The following is an 18,049-nucleotide window of genomic DNA, read 5'->3' as shown; positions in this document are numbered from 1 at the left end:
CAATCAAAAAAGTAATTAATAAAATGACTGCACATCTGTAGTCACTTTTAATTGGTCGATAATTTCATTTTTGAACTCGTTTTAAAATGTTTTCAGCACCATTTCTTATTTTGTGTGTCATATAGGGTGTTTATGTGTTGTCATAGCTGCTTAGATTGAGTGGGTGACAGAGGCCTACTCTATTTTGAAAGTAGATAAATATAGAGTATACACTGCAATGGTGAAGTATGTGTGCATGGCATGGAGCCCCTTATTGTCAGAGCAACTGATTTTAATTACACCTGTACTAACTGTTCTTGCTATGACGAAAAGGTTTATAGCCAGTAGTTTTTAAAAAAAATTTATTTCTAATATATGTGGTCCTTTTTAAAGCTGCATTGATCAGTAGTTTTTATTTTTACATTGAATGACTACATTTGCTTGTTGGGAGTACTTTGGGATTACTTGGAGATTTTTAGCTTTGTTTAACTTGTTATTTTGATTTTACATAACATTCAATGTTTTGTTTAATCTCCCTGTTCTGATCAACCAGATTTCCTATTACAGCTGTTTTCAGCAAACAACAGCAGCTAAAGAGACAAATGTTTTTTCTCAGAAGTTGGTAGAGACTAAAACAAAGCTAAAAGTAGAGTGATTCATCAGATGGTGAGAAACACAACTCCAACAAATAAGGCAATGTCTAGCTGTGTGTCCGTCAGCTTATTTCTGAGTTTATCTGCCCCTTAGTGGTGAAAAATTGATGAATGCAGCTTTAACTAGCAGAAAGTCTACACTGTAATACTTTAATGGCATACAATTCTGTACAAATTAGCTGTGTCTGTCAACTGTGCCATTGTTAACCTTCAGTCTGAACAAACTGTCATGTTTTTAGCCCATAGCTTCCGTTCAGGTTTAGAGCAACACGGAGAGGATTGACGAATTCACAGCGATCAAGTTGTTACCACCTGTGTCTCTCTTTTGCTTGACACGTCCCATCTTTTTTTTTGTCTGACATTCAACAGATGTTTTTCTGTGATCTGTTAACCTTCTTTTCTTTTCAAAAATTTCAGTTTGGACACTGTCACATAGACAGACAGGTACTATAAAGTTTAGTTTGGTGTGCTGCTTATGTTTTCCTTACAGTATCTATTAATGTACCACTAAATGTTCTATACCAAATGCTGTTAATTTACAAAGCACTTAACTAATTAGACATGTTTTTAGATTTTAAAAATTGCTGCAACACAGCAGTGAATGAACAAATCCAGGGCTAATAACAATCATTGAGCTTTGGACTTTATGCTTCTTTACTCACAAGATTAACGCCACTCTGGTCATTGTAAAATAACACATTGGCATGGAACGTCTCATATCATATTCTGCTAGTGTTCTCATGCTTTGGTTATCATTTCAGTGTGTTTTATTTTGATATAATCATTCATTTTGCCCTTGTGTGTGTTCATATGTTGTATAAAAATAGCATTTTCCGTATATGTTTTGTGCCAGGTGTTTTTAATTGCTTCTCCTGCTCTTTCACCCCTGTGTCGTCACATTGTTGTAGTCCGTGTGCATAGCAGGGTGGTTTGCTTTGAATTCTTTCTCTTGAGGTTTTATCCCCTGTAATTGTCGCTTCTTCTGTCCGATTTTAACTCATTACATCTGCTCCTTTTTTTGCCAAAATTGCCGAAATTATGATTTATGCCAAAAACAATCAAGGAATACAATCCATATTTTGAAAAATCTTTATGATCTCAGCTATAGAACAAAGCTTTTGCTTGCTGCTTTGTACTTTGGCAGACTCATTTTATGCACATTGCCTTGATTATCATTTTTGTCAAATCAAAAGTGTAAATGAGCTATCACATCTAATTTGTCTTGAAGTCTCGCATCAAGCACGTTATTAAAGTACGATTATGGTATTTTTAAATGGGACACATTGAAAAACATTGATGGCTTTCGTGTTCAAAACATATATTAATATTTGACTCAGTAATTGTAATGTATATCCCATTATGTCCTCACCTTTTTAAAAACACAACACTCTGTATGTAGCCATTTCTGTTGCGCTCAGGCAAATACTACACAGCACAATCATTTACACGTTTTATTAATCATTCTTAGTTCAAAAAGATTTTTATTTTAAATTAAAAACTCCAGCGTTCTCCTTTATTTCATGTATAATGACATGGGGACCATTCTGAGTTTAAGTAGTGACGCTGAGTAACAGTATGTGAATGTTAATTTAAAAAATCACTGAGGTTTAAAAATAGGATCAAAGCAAAATAGGCCATTAAAAATATACATGCAACCCAATGATTATTTAGGTTTATTAACATTTTGACCATGAATAAGTCTTGCTCGGAGGCCTTGCTGTTATTTGAAAATGCAAAATATGCCATTACTTCATGACATTTAAAAATCGATGACAGCAGATATTATTATTAGACTGTAATTGACAATAAGGAATACTAATGACAAACATAAGTATTCACTGTTTTACCCCCCAAACACCTCTGAAAGTAAGAGACACAAAGAGATAACACAAGATGTTTACTATGCAAAGATTTTGTGTTTGACTTACATTTGTGTATACCGCCCTGTGGAGTGTGTAATGGGCCGTAGACCATCATGGACACTAATGAAATTATTTAAGTGCCTTTAAAGTAGCTCTTAAAGGCAGGGTTACTCAATCTTTTTAATGATAGTGGAAACATTACAAGACACACGCACATTTTTAAACAAGAAATCAGTTTCAAAAAACAATTTTAAGTAAACATCAAAGTAAAATCATATTCCAGGTTTCGTGGCCATTCTCTCTTCCCTGTAAACCTGTGTTGAGAATGAAGTCCTAATGTGTGGCGCTTTTCTTATAGACATTTGCTTTGCTTTACAATAAAAATGTTTGACACATAGAAATTAAATCTAAAATATACTTTTGCCTATACATTTGCTTTATAGTTGCGTCCTGTAATTCTCTGAATAACTTACTTCTGTTTTCAGTTGCAGTTCCACCAAATCCTTGACTTTGATTTAGATCAAATGTTATACGCTTCAACCTTTTCCCAACCCAAACGATAGTTTAACTATTTCTGTGTTGTTTTTAGGAAGTACTGCAATCCCTCAAGTTATTTGCCCCTTTCTTTCCCGTTTACTTTCAAACAGATACCAATTTTGTCCTGGGAAACGCTCAGATAGTGGACTGGCCCATCGTCTACAGCAATGATGGTTTCTGCAAGTTGTCGGGCTACCACAGAGCTGAGGTGATGCAGAAAAGCAGCACCTGCAGGTAGGCAAGAGGATCTCTGTGTGTTAGTTTAGATGATGAACTAATTTTGAAGAGGCAAATCTATATAATTAGTTATTATTTTGGCACTGGCATGAAATCTTTTGACAGATATTTTACTGTGTTAGATGAACAAGATTAGCCATTGACACTAAGATCTTGGTACAACTAAACTCTGGACGAGCTTCATTTTGGCTGATAAAACTGAAAAATAATCATGCTGTTGCTGCTGTTATACTACAGTCAGAGAGAAGACGACTTCCTTTACAAGGCTGCCTTAATGTCATAAGTGCCTGCAGTAAAACGTTGTGTGGGGCTCTCACTAAGATGCTTGCATCATATAAACAGGGACTGTGGCATTTATCACTTATAAGTACTATGATAGCAGTTTTGTAGTGGTTTGTCATTGTTTTATCTGAAAATACAATGAGTTTATTTTATAGTCGTGCCACTGTAGAAGCCGTTTTCAATTCTATTTGTGTATTCACCTCCGAGGCAGAGCACCCTTATTTCGAGGTAATTGATAGAGAGACTTATTTGAAGAGGATAATGTAGTCGGAGCACGGTCAAAAACTGTATATATACAGCACCTGAGTCAGTGCCTGTGTCTGTGTTTCTGGCTTTGGACTCTATGGAACGTTTTGGCTCATTTTGAGTGAAAAGGAAACAATGGACTATGCATGCCACCATTGCTCATGTGCTGTGTTGTCAGATTTTATTCTTTTGCATCGTTCCTCATTAATTAACAAGGATGAGAGGGGGAGTCTATAAACAAACATATGAATTATTTATTATAGTGAGAATTGACTCTGGTTAGTGGCAACGGCTGCAGTAATGTGGTAATTCAATCAGTCAGTGAAGACTAGGAGTCTACAGCCAGGCTAGCAGCTCTGTGAGGCTGTATAGGTCAGCGATTCTCAAACTTTTTCTAGCGTGCCCCCCGTCGGAAGCTGAGAAATGTTCACGCCTCACTCCCCACAATTTGTATCAATCAATAATGACAGGGAATGCAACTAATAAAAAAGGATCCAAGTTGAATTTCAGTGAAATAAAGGTCAGCACAATAGCATCAGCAAACTCTTGTTTATCTTCCCTACATAAATCATATTCATTCAAATTAGTTTCACTCCATATTTTTCCCCTGGTCATCCCTGCAGTGGCTCAGTGCTCCACCAGTGGGACCCGCCCCGCAGTTTGAGAACCACTGACTTAGGCACAGTGGTGCTTTGAGCTAAATGACAACGTCAGCCTGCTCACAATGTTCGTACTGACATGCAGATGTTTAAAAAGTATGATAACCATGTTCATCATCTTAGTTTAGTGTGTTAGNNACTAAACACAAAGTACAACTGAATTTTTGCAGGTATCTACTCATAAATCAAAGTATTGGTATTTGGTAGTATACTCAAAATCACAAAACATATACGTCATTGTGACATTAGAGGAAAAGTCAGGGGATTTCTAAAATATTCAGGGTTCTTTTTCTGGGTATCATGAATGTACCAAATTTCATCGTAGTCCATCCAATCAAATACAGTTATAGCTCTGGGAACTATAATGATGAAAGTGTGGACAGTATAGTCGATATAGTAGACCTGATTGGGAGGAAACCAATTCTCCCAATTTCCTTCAGCAAAGCATCTTAGCAGAGGAAGTTAAAATCATAGCATATTCTGCTATATTGAAGTGAATGAGAATACCACTCAAAATTCGAATTTATTTTGAGTGGTATTTTATTTACATAAAATACTTTTTTTTTTCTCTCTTGCAAAGATAGAAACCAGATAACTAAGACTGAAAATCTCTGTGATGTAATCAGGTTGTAACAACTGAAACTGCTTCCACATTACTGAGTGAAAGTGTGGATTGTGTCTGTGGTGCTCTCTCCAAACCTGTTCACATAAAGCAATAAAAAGAACTCCTAAAATTAGTAGTATTCCTGTTCGACTGAACATTTTCTGGACTTTTGTTAATTGTGCCTGTAATAAGCATGTCGGTAACCACTATATTAATAGGATCACATGGAAACAGTTGGTACTGCCAGATTTGAAAACCGTGGGCGATTTCTTCTGTTGTGGGAGGTGGTGTTTGTCACAGCCAGCACTGCGGCTATTACTGATTTAGGCCCTTGGGTCCCTAAGCATAAGCTTCAGAACACTTGCCAATGCAAATATTGAACAGTGTGTGTGACGATTTGTTTTAGATTTATTTTTAGGTTGTTTTAGTGAAGTCTTATGCTAAATCTTCTGTTTTTGAGATCTGTGTAAATGTATAAAACTGACCTAAATGTCACAAAACGAAGAGTGTGATTAGAATTAGCTATGCATCATAAACAAACTCAACGACAGTGATTATAAGTCAGAAAGCGATAATATTCTACAAATAAAAGGCATTGCAAAAATAATTAGTACAGTCACCAGTGAAAGGTCTACATTAAGTTTAGTTTAATTTGTTCAATACTTTGGTTTATGACCACCTATAAAACAAAGGGTATCACCCTCAGCTGTATATACTGATGTTAGCATTTAACTCAAAGTACAACCCCACAGAGCTGCTAGCACTGACTCTTAAAAACTTTAAACTTACAAATTGCGCTACGCTGTCACTTTCTCCCTATTTCATGTATTAACCCCTTTTAAATACAATTTTTTTTCATGCAGATTCCTCTCGCATCATGTTTCCCTCTGTTTTGACCTTTGGTTGCTTTCAGGTAACAGATAATATTTTTTTCCGTTATACATGATTTGAACTATTTTAAAAGCGTTTAGATTTTAGAACCTATAATTCACTAAACAGTGGGTTAGTCGGTTCTTGGTGAGCAGCTTTAGAAGGTGTCACTGCCCTCTTTGATTATTCTTCAAATATTCCTCTATAGCTTTAATCATGTGGTCTTTCAGCTTTTTTTATTTTCTGTCAAAGAACATCTTTAGGAGCCTGATTACGAGGACATAAAACATTCAGTGTGGATGTTTGATGTTTTTGAGGAGGACTCAAACACAAAGTGTTACAGTCTAATATCTGAGCCTCTTTTGCTGTAGGTGTGTGTGGATCAAAGATGTTGTTTCCGTCTCTACTGCTCTCACTGTTTTCTTTGTCTCTTCAATTATGTATATGTTTTTTTTCTATACTGGATTCTGTAAACATACAGTGACAAACCTGTGGGAATTTTTCACGCGTGACAAAATCATTTGAGAAATTATTTTCTTTGAAGGAAGTCACATTCCTCCCGGCTAAGAGGGGGGAGAAGAAGAAGAAGAAGAAGAAGAGAGAGAGAAGACAGTCATCAGTGATATTACATCAAGCACTGGTCTGAAAACTCTCTGCAGCGTCAGAATGGAGTCTCATTAAATTTAGCCTTTCTTTTGTATTTCATAACAAACTCTGAGTTATATTTAGACCATGCTGGAACAGGCTGCCACTGAGGGTGGCAGTAACAAGCTAAGTGAGATGAATGTATCTGCAGCATAGTTAAATGTGCTCATGGTTGCTTGACCCATCTTCAGGTTTAATTTGTTTTTGAGAGGAACTTTGTATTTAGCCAATTAGACACCAGGCTGCATTTCTCTTTTTTATATATATTTTCAGGATACATTTCAATGCGTTTTAATCTACTTCGGCTCTACATTTAATACAGCCTAATTCTGCAGCACACCTCTCTAGAGGTCTCGGTAACTAGTCTACATAGTGAAGGTATAACTCTATATAAACAGTTCATTTTAAGAGGAAAGGTTCAACACAGAGACATAAAAAGGTGCGGTAAAATCAACTGAGATCAGAACAAAATACCACAATGTATCCAGAGAATACTTGGCAACTAACACATTAAGATATTCACACATTTGAGCCTTCCTCAGCACTCTTTAGTGCAAGAACAAGCTGGCTTCTGTAATGTGCCACTGTCTATTAAATATTCAAATTGTTATCTCCCTTTGTGTTTTCCAGCTTCATGTACGGGGAGCTCACGGACAAGGACACGACAGAAAAAGTGCGACTAACATTCGAGAATTATGAAATGAACTCGTTTGAAATACTGATGTACAAAAAGAACAGTAAGTAGCAACGCCATGTGTGCGGAAAGAGAAAAAATGTGAAGATCCACTCTCTTGTCATGCAAATGTATTCAGAGCCTCTGTTACATACAGCCGAGTTCAAAGGCAGCCCAGAACATTTATACCTGTGTAGAAATGTGCTAATTGGTTGAGAGCCAGACCAGAGAAACCTTCCCCAGAAAAATGTGGTGCTGTTTGTTTCCACTAGCAGGTGTAACCTCCCTCTGCTTGCAGGTGTGGAAAGTGGAAAGTTTTGAACATTTTAGTTTACACTGCAATCAAGATTTCTGCTTCTTGTGTACTTGGGTGTCATTTCCTCTAAAAATAAGCAGATGATGCAGCTGAAAATTTGGCTTTTTATACTTTTCAGGGACTCCTGTTTGGTTTTTTGTGAAGATTGCTCCCATTCGAAATGAACAAGAAAAAGTGGTCCTGTTTCTTTGCACGTTCAGTGACATCACGGCCTTTAAACAGCCCATTGAAGACGATTCTTCCAAAGGTCAGTCGACACGTTTAATTTGTTCACCTTCATGCTGTCTATCAAAAAGGATGCCTTCCTGAAGCTGCCAATCAGTTAATTGTGCTTCATAGTGATTAAAATCAAACTTCATACAGAGATAATAAAAAGAGATAGGCAGAGGTAACATTAGTCTGCCAACGATCTCCATCCGGCCCTGTGCATTGTGCATCTGCTCTGGCAACTACCAACTCAGTCAAATACGCACCTCATCATGATGTCATCAGCACACAATGCAAACAAGTGAGATTGTAGCTCCGGCTTCAGCATAAACAAGTAGCACTCTGCCAAAGGCTGTTGAAAGCTGCATTGATTTGTTTCCATTACCAATTTAAAGGCACCGAGTTGTGCCGAGTTGCACCCGAGATGGGCCATCTCTGGAGTCAGGTCAAAGCACACCCAACCCGCCTCCAAACGGGCTTTTTGATCCTTCAGTGACGATTCATGATAATTCATGATAAGTAGCTGGCTACCAACAGCCGTGCCAAAGAGGGCCCTGCTTTTAAACGTCAGCTCAAGACAAACACGTCATAAGTTAAAGACACTCCTTAAAGCAAGTCAAAACGAATGAAGCCAAGTCAGCACATGTGTATGGAAAAAGACTTCCAGTGAAGCTGTAGCCGTCTCTCTCACATGGGACAATAGGAAGCATGGGTGTTTGTGGCCTCACTGCCCTTACCAGATGCATAACAGGAGTAGTTAAAATTACATTTGTACAGTCTTCAATAGCAAATGAAAAAGTAATGTGTCGTTGTTAAACTGTGGCAAAAATAGTGTCAAGGAGCAGTTCGGTGATTTTTGCGATTGGGGTGATTTTCAGATGTTCGAGATAAAGCCAGTCAGATATTGTCAATTTATTCAAACACACACCTGACGCCTTTTGAAGCCACTGATGGCGATAATAAAGTCTGATAAGCTCTGTTATCAAAAAATTGTTCAGTACTGGAAAAAAAGTATTTTCAGACCCTCATTCTGTCAGTCTCTTCACAACTCCCACAAAAAATCCTGTTGCCCCAAGAAATATCCAGCACCATGAAACTTGAAAAAAATCATCATGTCAAACTTGTGCGTACTGTATGTGTTTAAAATCCTCAGGTTGGGGAAAGTTTGCCCGACTGACTCGAGCTCTAACAAGCAGCAGAGGAGTCTTACAGCAGCTGCAGCCTACAGTTCACAAAGGAGAGAATGTCCACAAGCACTCCCGCTTAGCTGAGGTATGTACTGTACTGTATACTAGAGAACAAACAAGACTTACACAGCACTTCTCATGAGCAGGTGAGCTATAGTCACCATCATGAAGATGTGATTCAAGCTCCAAATTGCAGTATTTTTGGCCTCCCGCTGTGTATTTTTATTTATCTGTTTATTTCTGAGTTTTCCTGACTCACTGCTTTCCGGCAGGTACTGCAGCTGGGCTCTGACATCCTACCTCAGTACAAACAGGAGACCCCCAAAACCCCTCCTCACATCATCCTGCACTACTGCCTCTTCAAGACCACGTGGGACTGGGTCATCCTCATCCTCACCTTCTACACAGCCATCATGGTGCCCTACAACGTCTCCTTCAAAACGAAGCAGAACAACGTAACGTGGCTGGTGGTGGACAGCATCGTGGACGTCATCTTCCTGGTGGACATAGTCTTAAACTTCCACACCACGTTCGTTGGACCCGCCGGCGAGGTCATCTCCGACCCCAAGCTGATTCGAATGAACTACCTGAAGACTTGGTTTGTTATCGACCTGCTGTCCTGCCTGCCGTACGACGTCATCAACGCCTTTGAGAATGTCGATGAGGTGAGCCCGGTGGTTCTGTGTTTGTGCTGGCATTGTATATGGAGCTAAAACGATTAGTTGATGAATAGATTAGTCGATTGAAAGAAAATTAATCAGCAACTGTTTTGATAATCAAGTAATTTAAGTCTTTATTCCAAACGTCTGTCAGTTCCAGCTTCTCAGATATGAGGATTGGCTGATTTTCTTTGTCTTAGATTATTGTAAACAAAAAACTGATTTATCTCAATCATCCTCAGGGAGAAATTTGTTTTGTTACTGTTACTTTCATTAATGCTGAACACATTTGTACTTGTGCTCTGTCTGCTCAGGCTGTTGCCACAAAATTGTTGTAAAATCCTAGAGGTGACTGACAGGTTATTAGGTTCCCATGCAGGCACTCAGACCCGGCAGCATGACTGTTGGGAAGGCGGGGGCATTCAATTTTTTGTGGGTACTCTTACTGGCGCTCTCAAATCTAAGCATACTACATATGTTGCTTCTAGCCTACAGCCTTACAGATATATCAACAAAAAGAAAGCAATAGTAACATTTCTGCAGTTATTAAATTGTATGGGCTACTTTGAACTGACTCTTTTATCCTGAAAGTTTATAATCAGTATATGCATTCAGTAGGATTTTAATAAACAGAGCTATGCATCTGCACAGACCAGCCAGATTGGTTCTGGACAATAACATTATGCCAAGTTCTAAGCTTAAAATATTGGAATAGTATGCCGCTAATTACTACTACTGCTAATTATCAGTCAGCACCTGTAGGGGTCATCAAGGGGCAAGCCTGGCCCCTAAATGCCCATCCATAAGGTCTGCAGACACTCCTCCAGGTTAAATAACCACTGTATATCAAATCCTGCTTACTGGCTGCTGTTTTTTTATAATGGGGGGGAAAAACGAGCGGAACGAGCAGCATAATAATATGCTTGTTTGTGAATTCATAAATGTTCGGCCATAATGAGGAGTGTTTGCTGGAGAGCTATCACAGGATCTTGAGATAATTGGCACATTTTAATTGGGGAAGGAGTGTTACATTATTAAACTGAGGCACTGTTCAGCCCTCTGCTGTGTCACTGATGCCCTAAAACCATTAACACCTTATGACAGCTGACAAAAGGACTGAATCATGGGAAAATGTGCTGTGAATTGCGCATGTCATGTTGCCAAAGGAGCATTTGGAGTTGGTCAGTTTAAACTGGATGAATTACACTCTTACTATCTACTTATATATGTGAATAAATTAGACTGTACGGTGGTGTTAGAAGGGTTACTGTAAGTCTCTCTCTCTTTGGCCAAGGAAGATTGTTTGTTTATTTGTTGTTCAGTTATGACATAACATTGCATCCTTGTATTCGTTTAATTGAGGGTAAAAATAACTTTACAGAATACTTGCATGTTAAAATATTATGTGTTTTACATTTTATCTCTTGCTGTATGTAACTTAAAATATATCTTTGTGGTGCAACAACAGCTTCTGAATCAGGACCAAATGTTCCTTTAAGTTATTTCTTCCAACACACACACACACACACACACACACACACACACACACGCACACACAGAGTGATAAAGTGGAGCCTCAGGGTCCTGCAGTTGCTGGTTTTCATTATAATAATGCATCATTGTGTGTGCCTGTGTGCCTGTGTGTGCTTACATGTGTCACATCTCATGATGAGTGTGTGTTGTTGCATCAGCGTGGATGTGTAAAATGCTGTGATTGCATTTATGGCTGCGGTATGTCACACAGCAAGCAGCACAGTGTATGTTGGCTCTCAGGGGCTGTCGGCCAGCACATACAGTACAAGGTAAAATGAAATGCTGTGGTAATGCTTTAGAAGAGAGGTTTTGTTGGTGGCCCACGAGCACCAGTTGTATATGCAGGTCCAGCATTTTGTCCCCTTTCTAGTCTTTCAACGCTTCAGCATCCTAAATGCTGACAAGTTCAAGTGGCCGGAGCAGAAGCAGTCAGGGGTCAGCAAAAGAGAAAAACAACAACCTTTTCTGAATTAAAGGAGTATGCTGGTGTTGTTTGATCTTTTTGGTGTTCCCAAGAAAGGAAAAAAAAAACAAGTTAATATTTTAATAACAAGTATTGGCTATATAGTTTGATTTAAAAACACATGATATAGCCACACTGTTAATTTTGGGATACAAATTATTATTTTATTATTAATTATTATTTCATTATGATGAACTCAGGCTGTGTCTAAATCTGGAATAAGTTGGTCAATTGACAACAACTTGGATAAAAGATTAAGTCATTTTATTAGCAAAAATGTCACAAATCTCCTGGTTGCAGCTTGTTTGATAAAAAGTTGAATATCTTTGTGTTCTGCAAAACATAAAGATATTCAGCTTGTGACCTGGTACCCCATTTACTAAGGCTGAGTCCTTACTGCAGCAGCCTGGGTTCAATTCCAGCCCTTTGCGTCATGTTGTTTCTCCCCCTTTTCCTGTCCATTTTAAGCTGTCACTCTCCATTAAAGGCCAGTAAAACAGGCTGCAGGCTATTTTAGTTTGGAGCTTGAATGTAACAGTGTAGCTACGTGTGAAAAAGAAATGGTCAAACTGCAGGAATCCATTTCCTTGGCAACATTGTGTGATTGTGATTAGCACCTAACTAACATAGTTTGCTCAGTGGGCTTCAGAAGCTTGTGTGCAATTCATTCTGGTACTGGTAGGCACTGGCAGCATCAGTATAGTACACACTGAGGACTTTATTGCTTCAACTGACGACATTTACCATCGACACTGATTGGGCATCCGCATAAAACGTGGCAAATTTTCATTTAATTTCATTCAGATTGAAATCAATCAAATATCGCTTGCCTTCCAGGCGTGTAGGAAACACTATGGCGGCCGCAAAGAAGTGTTTGGTTTGTTCATTCTGGGCTACTGTACAAACATGGTGGTTTGACCAGGCGGACTCAAAAGAGACCCTGCCTTCTTTGTAGATAAAAATGGCTTATTCTAAGGTAAAACACAACAACATGTTAATTTTCCGGTGAGTATACACCTAACTTAAACACGTACATCATACGTTACTTATATTGATCCATTCCATACTTATATTATATTATATTATATTCCATTTCTGCCAATGGCTCCTAAATGTTACCTACTGGACCTTTAAACTATATCATGCTTTGGCTACACAAATACCAGTTGTTAGCAGGATAGATTGTTGTTTTTGGTCTTTTCAGAAGGGTTGGTGACAATAAAAGTCTTTAGATTTATCCTGTAACAACTATTTTCTTACACTCAACAATTCCATAAAAAGAGAATATGTGAAGATTTTGCTCTCAGTCATACTATATGAAACAGTCATTTAGGTGATTAGTTGATGAATAAATGTCATCAAACGTGTTTTGCGTGTTTTGCCCTCTCTCTCTCTCTGCCCCCTTTCCTGTCTATCTACAACTGTCATTAGCCTATCTAATAGAACCAATAAAAGCCCCCCCCCCCCAAAAATAAATAAATAAAATAAAATAAATAAATAATCTTATCTTCTTGGTCAGTTATCATAATTCTAAAACATTCAATGTTTGGTTTGAAAATTTGGTGCTTTTCTTTTTATAATTACAATAATATATTGTATATAATATATATAAGTTGCAGCCCTACACTTTACATTACTGCTTAATACTTTTGCTCTATATCAAATTCAAGTGTACATTTTACCTGTGACACAGTTTCTGTAAACCAACAACAACAATCATCTTCCAGTGTGTCTCAGCAACAACTCAGTGACTCCAATTTCCTCCAGATTGCTTTGAGGCAATCCTTGGCAAGGGTAAATGAGAGCAAGTAAACAATTGCCCAAGTTATTAAACCGCCACAGAAACATCTTGCTGCTGCTACAGACCCTTAACGACTGACATGAATAACTTTGATGGCTGTTTTCCCCAACAGGTTTCCAAATAGGGAAGGGAAGATCATTAACGAGGAGCGGCTGTCAAAGTTATTCTTGGCAATCTTAAAGCGCCATACATCACCTCGAGACTGACTGAACTTCATAGTCATTGTGTCATTTGAGTTTCTAATGACTGATAACCCAAAACAGGAACAAAGGAAACCACTTCATGTTGCTGTACCAAGTGTTTAGCAAAGAGCTGACAGAGTAACGGAGCTTCCAGAGCATGCTTTGGTCATACTGCACACGCTTTACAAACACAGATATGGTTGTTTTTTATGTTCCTTTTTATTTGAAATCTTGATTGAATATAGATTTTCTCATGTGTTTATTCATCGCTTACTACTGATCAAGTGTCTTCTCTCTTACTTGTGCTTCGTTTTTGTTTTTTCTTCTGTTTCATCCCTCCGTTCTGTTTGCATGGCCTCCCCCCCCTCCCCTTCCTCTTCTGCCTGTATTCATGCATGGGACGTGATGGGAAGAATTGGAACCACCGAGCTGTCACTCAAGTAGGCTTCAGTTTGATTAGAATATGATAATGAACAGTTTTGTGTTTTTATTTTACTTGTAGACATACATGCACACCTGACAAACACGTCACATAAACTCTCCATCGAGCTCCACATTTCCTGTGACATTTATTCTTGCACCAACATTTCAGCTGTGGTGCTGGATGAGAGTATGACAGCAGAGGCACCAATGCGTGAATTAAATGTCACAGAAAGCAAGTTAGGATTTGTGCTGCTTGTCTTTTCTTTTTTTCTGCTCCAGCTTTTCACTGCCAGGAGATAACAACGATCCAATTGTGTTCTGTAATTTGAAAATGAATAGCGGCGTCATTAAAGCTGCATGAAAGCTGATTCAGTCCTCACGTCAAAAATAACGTGTCATTTGTGAAAAACTGACTGCAGCGATGCGATACTGTTAAAATTTCAAAATAAAAGTCATCCTGGCATGGAAAATATGCTTTAATAGAAGGAGTTTTGAACATGTGTGCTGTGCATTATAAGAACCATCTCTTTATTTTACCCACCAACAGCATATTTTTCCCATTTGGGAATTAACTAGCTAACAAATTGGGTGTCGGAAAGGCTTTTCATTATTATTTTTCAAAATCTTACATTGTAGAACACATTATGAAACTTAAAATTGTTACCTGAACCTAAAATAGTTGTTGATAATATCAAATAGACTAACTGCTATTCACTTTTGCGTCTCTGACAAGAGTTTTTTTAGGAATGTTTTAAGAAGATTGAAAGTTATTTTTCAAGGATATCTCCTCCAAGATGTATTTCCAAAATTGGGACAAGGTTCATTTAATAGCTGATTAATAGCTGAAGAGTTTGCTAGGTTGGCATGACGTGGCAGATATTCAAATGTCAATTTTTAATACCAAAAGTGCTAAAAAAGAAAAAGGTTAATCGTAAAAGGACTGAATAGTAATACACGTGATAGACATTAAACATGCTTAAAAGAAAAACGTTTTTGGAAGTTTACTGCCTTCTTCTGCATAATAAATTCAATTTAATGGGAGATATGCTTATTTGCTTTCTTGCCAAGAGGAAGATGCGTCGATTAGCTTGTTTAGCAGTAAAGACTGTAAGAAGGGCGTTTTCCAAGTGCCGCCCCACTATCCTTACCTTTTTCTCACATTGTCTTTCAGAGGTTGTAGTGGGCCTCCCTGGTATTATAGAAAACCAGATGACCATATACGTCCATTGGTACACACCCCTTGACAAGGGGGCTAAATAACACTCTAAAGTTAGGCATAATTTTAGAAATGGAAATACTGGCATGGCCATTTTCAAAGGGGTCCTTTGACCTCTGACCCTCCATTATTTTATAATATAACCGGCTATATATGATAGTATATATATATCATATCAATATACTAATAATTACTAATATTATATATTAATATATATAGCTAATATATCACTATACTACTATGAACTCTGAATGAAAAAGCTGGTCTACTGGGTACCACGCAGTTCCCCTTATGCAGACCACTGCCCCAAACTGTTATGCAAATCCATGCAATTGTGGGCAAAAACCTGAGTTTCTTGCAGTGTAGTATAACCTGCTGCTATCTTGGGCTTCTACGTCTTTATGCTAAACCTGAGCTATTGCTCGCCTTCGTCTATAGCTACCATAACCTGCCACCAAATTAATCAGTCGCAACCTGCTTTCCTCCAACAATTAACTCTATAAGAAGGAAGCAATACAGTGGGGCGGCGCCTGTGCCCGGTCAACTATAGACTTCCAGTACAGTGATTGCAATCATCCTCGCTTTAATTACGCGCTGTTTTATCATTCTTACGGGATAAGGGAGACAAATACACGTCACTACGTGGACATTTAACGGTTCCCTCTACTCTCAACACACAAAGCTGACAAGCATTCCATTGGAGGCGTCAACTTTTTCGCTCTGAAGGGGCGCGCGCGGGCCGCCCAGACAACAGAGTTGAGAACCACTGTTCTCTCAACTGAATGACCTTGTAGGAATGCAGTAAGGTACATCCTTTAGATTGTAGGCCTAGCTGTTTTCCCACTTGTTTCCCAGTCCCCTGCCTAAGCATACCAGCTACAATTGCACATTCACATTTAACGCGTGCAGACACCGACAGTCTCCAGCTCTACCTCTCACTAGGCGGAAGAACAAATAACGTACATACCTCCAGCACACGCATGTGAACTGCTCTTTCTTTTACATGCAAACCTGCTTTTACCTATCCACTTCCAATGAACGAACGTTTCCTCTCCAACACCGTCTCTGTCGCTTTCTGTAGAGCGCTTTGCAGCAGACACATCTCAGACAAGCAAACTGCACTGGATCAGACATTCGCGAATTGCCGTTTCGACGCTCAGGCCATGTAAAACGTATTGTTCAGAGACCAGCTGAGGCCTGCCAGGCACGCTAGCATCCAGCTCAAAGCTGACAGTCGCCAGCCCGTCGCAGTTGTCAGCTGCACGATTGCAGACCCACACGCACACATTCACAAAACTCACCACTAGCCCCTCCCAGCACCACACCACACACAACCCCACACCACACCACACGACACACACACCACACACCACACACACACACACACCACAACAACCACACAACCCACCACAACACACAACACACACCACACACCAACACCACAACCACACACCCACAACCCCAACACCACACCCACACCACCACACAACACCACACACATACCCACATACCCAACCACACTCCACACACGCCACACCCACAAAACATGACAGCACTGGGAATATATCACATAGCGCAGCCGGCACGTGCGTCCCCTCACATCACTACACCATCACCCCGCTGAGTAAAACCACTCTAGCTGCTGGTTACCACAACACCACCTGACACCCCACACTCACCACCACGCTATAATTCAACACCCCCACGAATGCTTCTACCATCACACACACACCATACACACCACACACATCAACAACGAATCTCATCTTCGTTTGTTATTCTGTTAAACCATATCAAGAAAAAACAAATAAACACCATCATAAACATCCATCATTTACTGACTGTAGCACTTTACAGGCACAGGTTCACTCACACTTTTCAGTGGTATTCTTTACCAAAGCCTTTTAAGCCTGTTCAGTCTTTGTCTTTTCTCTTTCCTAGGCCGTTATGATATCCAAGTGCCACGCTTGATCTCTTCGTCCTAAATAGTCCTACCACTGTGGACTCCAGCACAAAGAGCGACACTCACTCTCATCATACTTTATGTTCATAGTGGGTTATATTGATCTTCTATGTGATACACAGGCATCTTTAACTAACCTGGCAAGCCTTTTTTGAGGCAGAGTTCATTCATGTTACATTAGCAGTCTGTGCTCTATAGCAGACTGTAGCTAAATCCTAAAGGTGGAAATTAATAACAAATGAAGCCTCAAACGGCAAAAAACCAAATAGTCATCACTGTCATGATTCATCAGAGATCCAATCACAGGGCTGCACTTTCATTAAATCCCAGTGACGAAATTGCAGTCGACAGCCCAAGTCATTCATTGAATTACGCAATCACGAAAACAAAAGCAAAATAAGAAACACACAACCTTTTAAACTAGCAACTGAACCTAAATAAGAACAACTAGTCACATATCTCTAAATCATAGCCACTGCGTGCAAATACATTAGAATGCTTGTTATACATCCATGTATTTAAATGGTTATATAGTGTCTTATAAGACTCTGAATACGGGGGACCTGCAACGGGTTCAGCTCATCTGTGTATCCATCCTGGTCTTATTAAGTATTTTCAGGTTTTCGGTAACATTAACTTTAAATCACAAACGGCACCTATTGCAAGTACTCTTTACACTGTAAAAATAATATGAAGTTCACTATTTTTTCTAAATAAATATCTGTTTTCTAAAAGGTCCTTCTTATCGTCTGTCTCCTCTTTCGCTGCTCTAATTTCAGGGGATCAGCAGTCTGCTTTCAGCTTCACTTAAGGCTGCTCCGGCTTCTCCGACTGGGTCGGCGTTCGCGTCAC

At 39.0% G+C, this 18,049-nt stretch overlaps 1 protein-coding gene across 1 annotated transcript in view; it reads left to right on the top strand.

Moving 5' to 3' along the window:
- The window catches only part of kcnh1a (potassium voltage-gated channel, subfamily H (eag-related), member 1a), a 42,821-nt gene that overhangs the window by 3,000 nt on the left and 21,772 nt on the right, over positions 1 to 18,049 (top strand). Inside the window, exons 2-6 of the mRNA XM_035664241.1 lie at positions 3,142 to 3,265; positions 7,205 to 7,311; positions 7,682 to 7,810; positions 8,924 to 9,042; positions 9,230 to 9,622. Of these exons, the coding sequence (XP_035520134.1) occupies positions 3,142 to 3,265; positions 7,205 to 7,311; positions 7,682 to 7,810; positions 8,924 to 9,042; positions 9,230 to 9,622 (872 nt within the window). The remainder of the gene's footprint in view (positions 1 to 3,141; positions 3,266 to 7,204; positions 7,312 to 7,681; positions 7,811 to 8,923; positions 9,043 to 9,229; positions 9,623 to 18,049) is intronic.

The sequence above is a fragment of the Morone saxatilis genome, unplaced genomic scaffold (genome assembly GCF_004916995.1).
Source record: "Morone saxatilis isolate NCDOM2014 unplaced genomic scaffold, NCSU_SB_2.0 Contig19, whole genome shotgun sequence".
In the NCBI taxonomy this organism is placed as follows: Eukaryota; Metazoa; Chordata; class Actinopteri; family Moronidae; genus Morone; species Morone saxatilis.
This window is presented reverse-complemented; position numbering and strand designations above follow the sequence as displayed.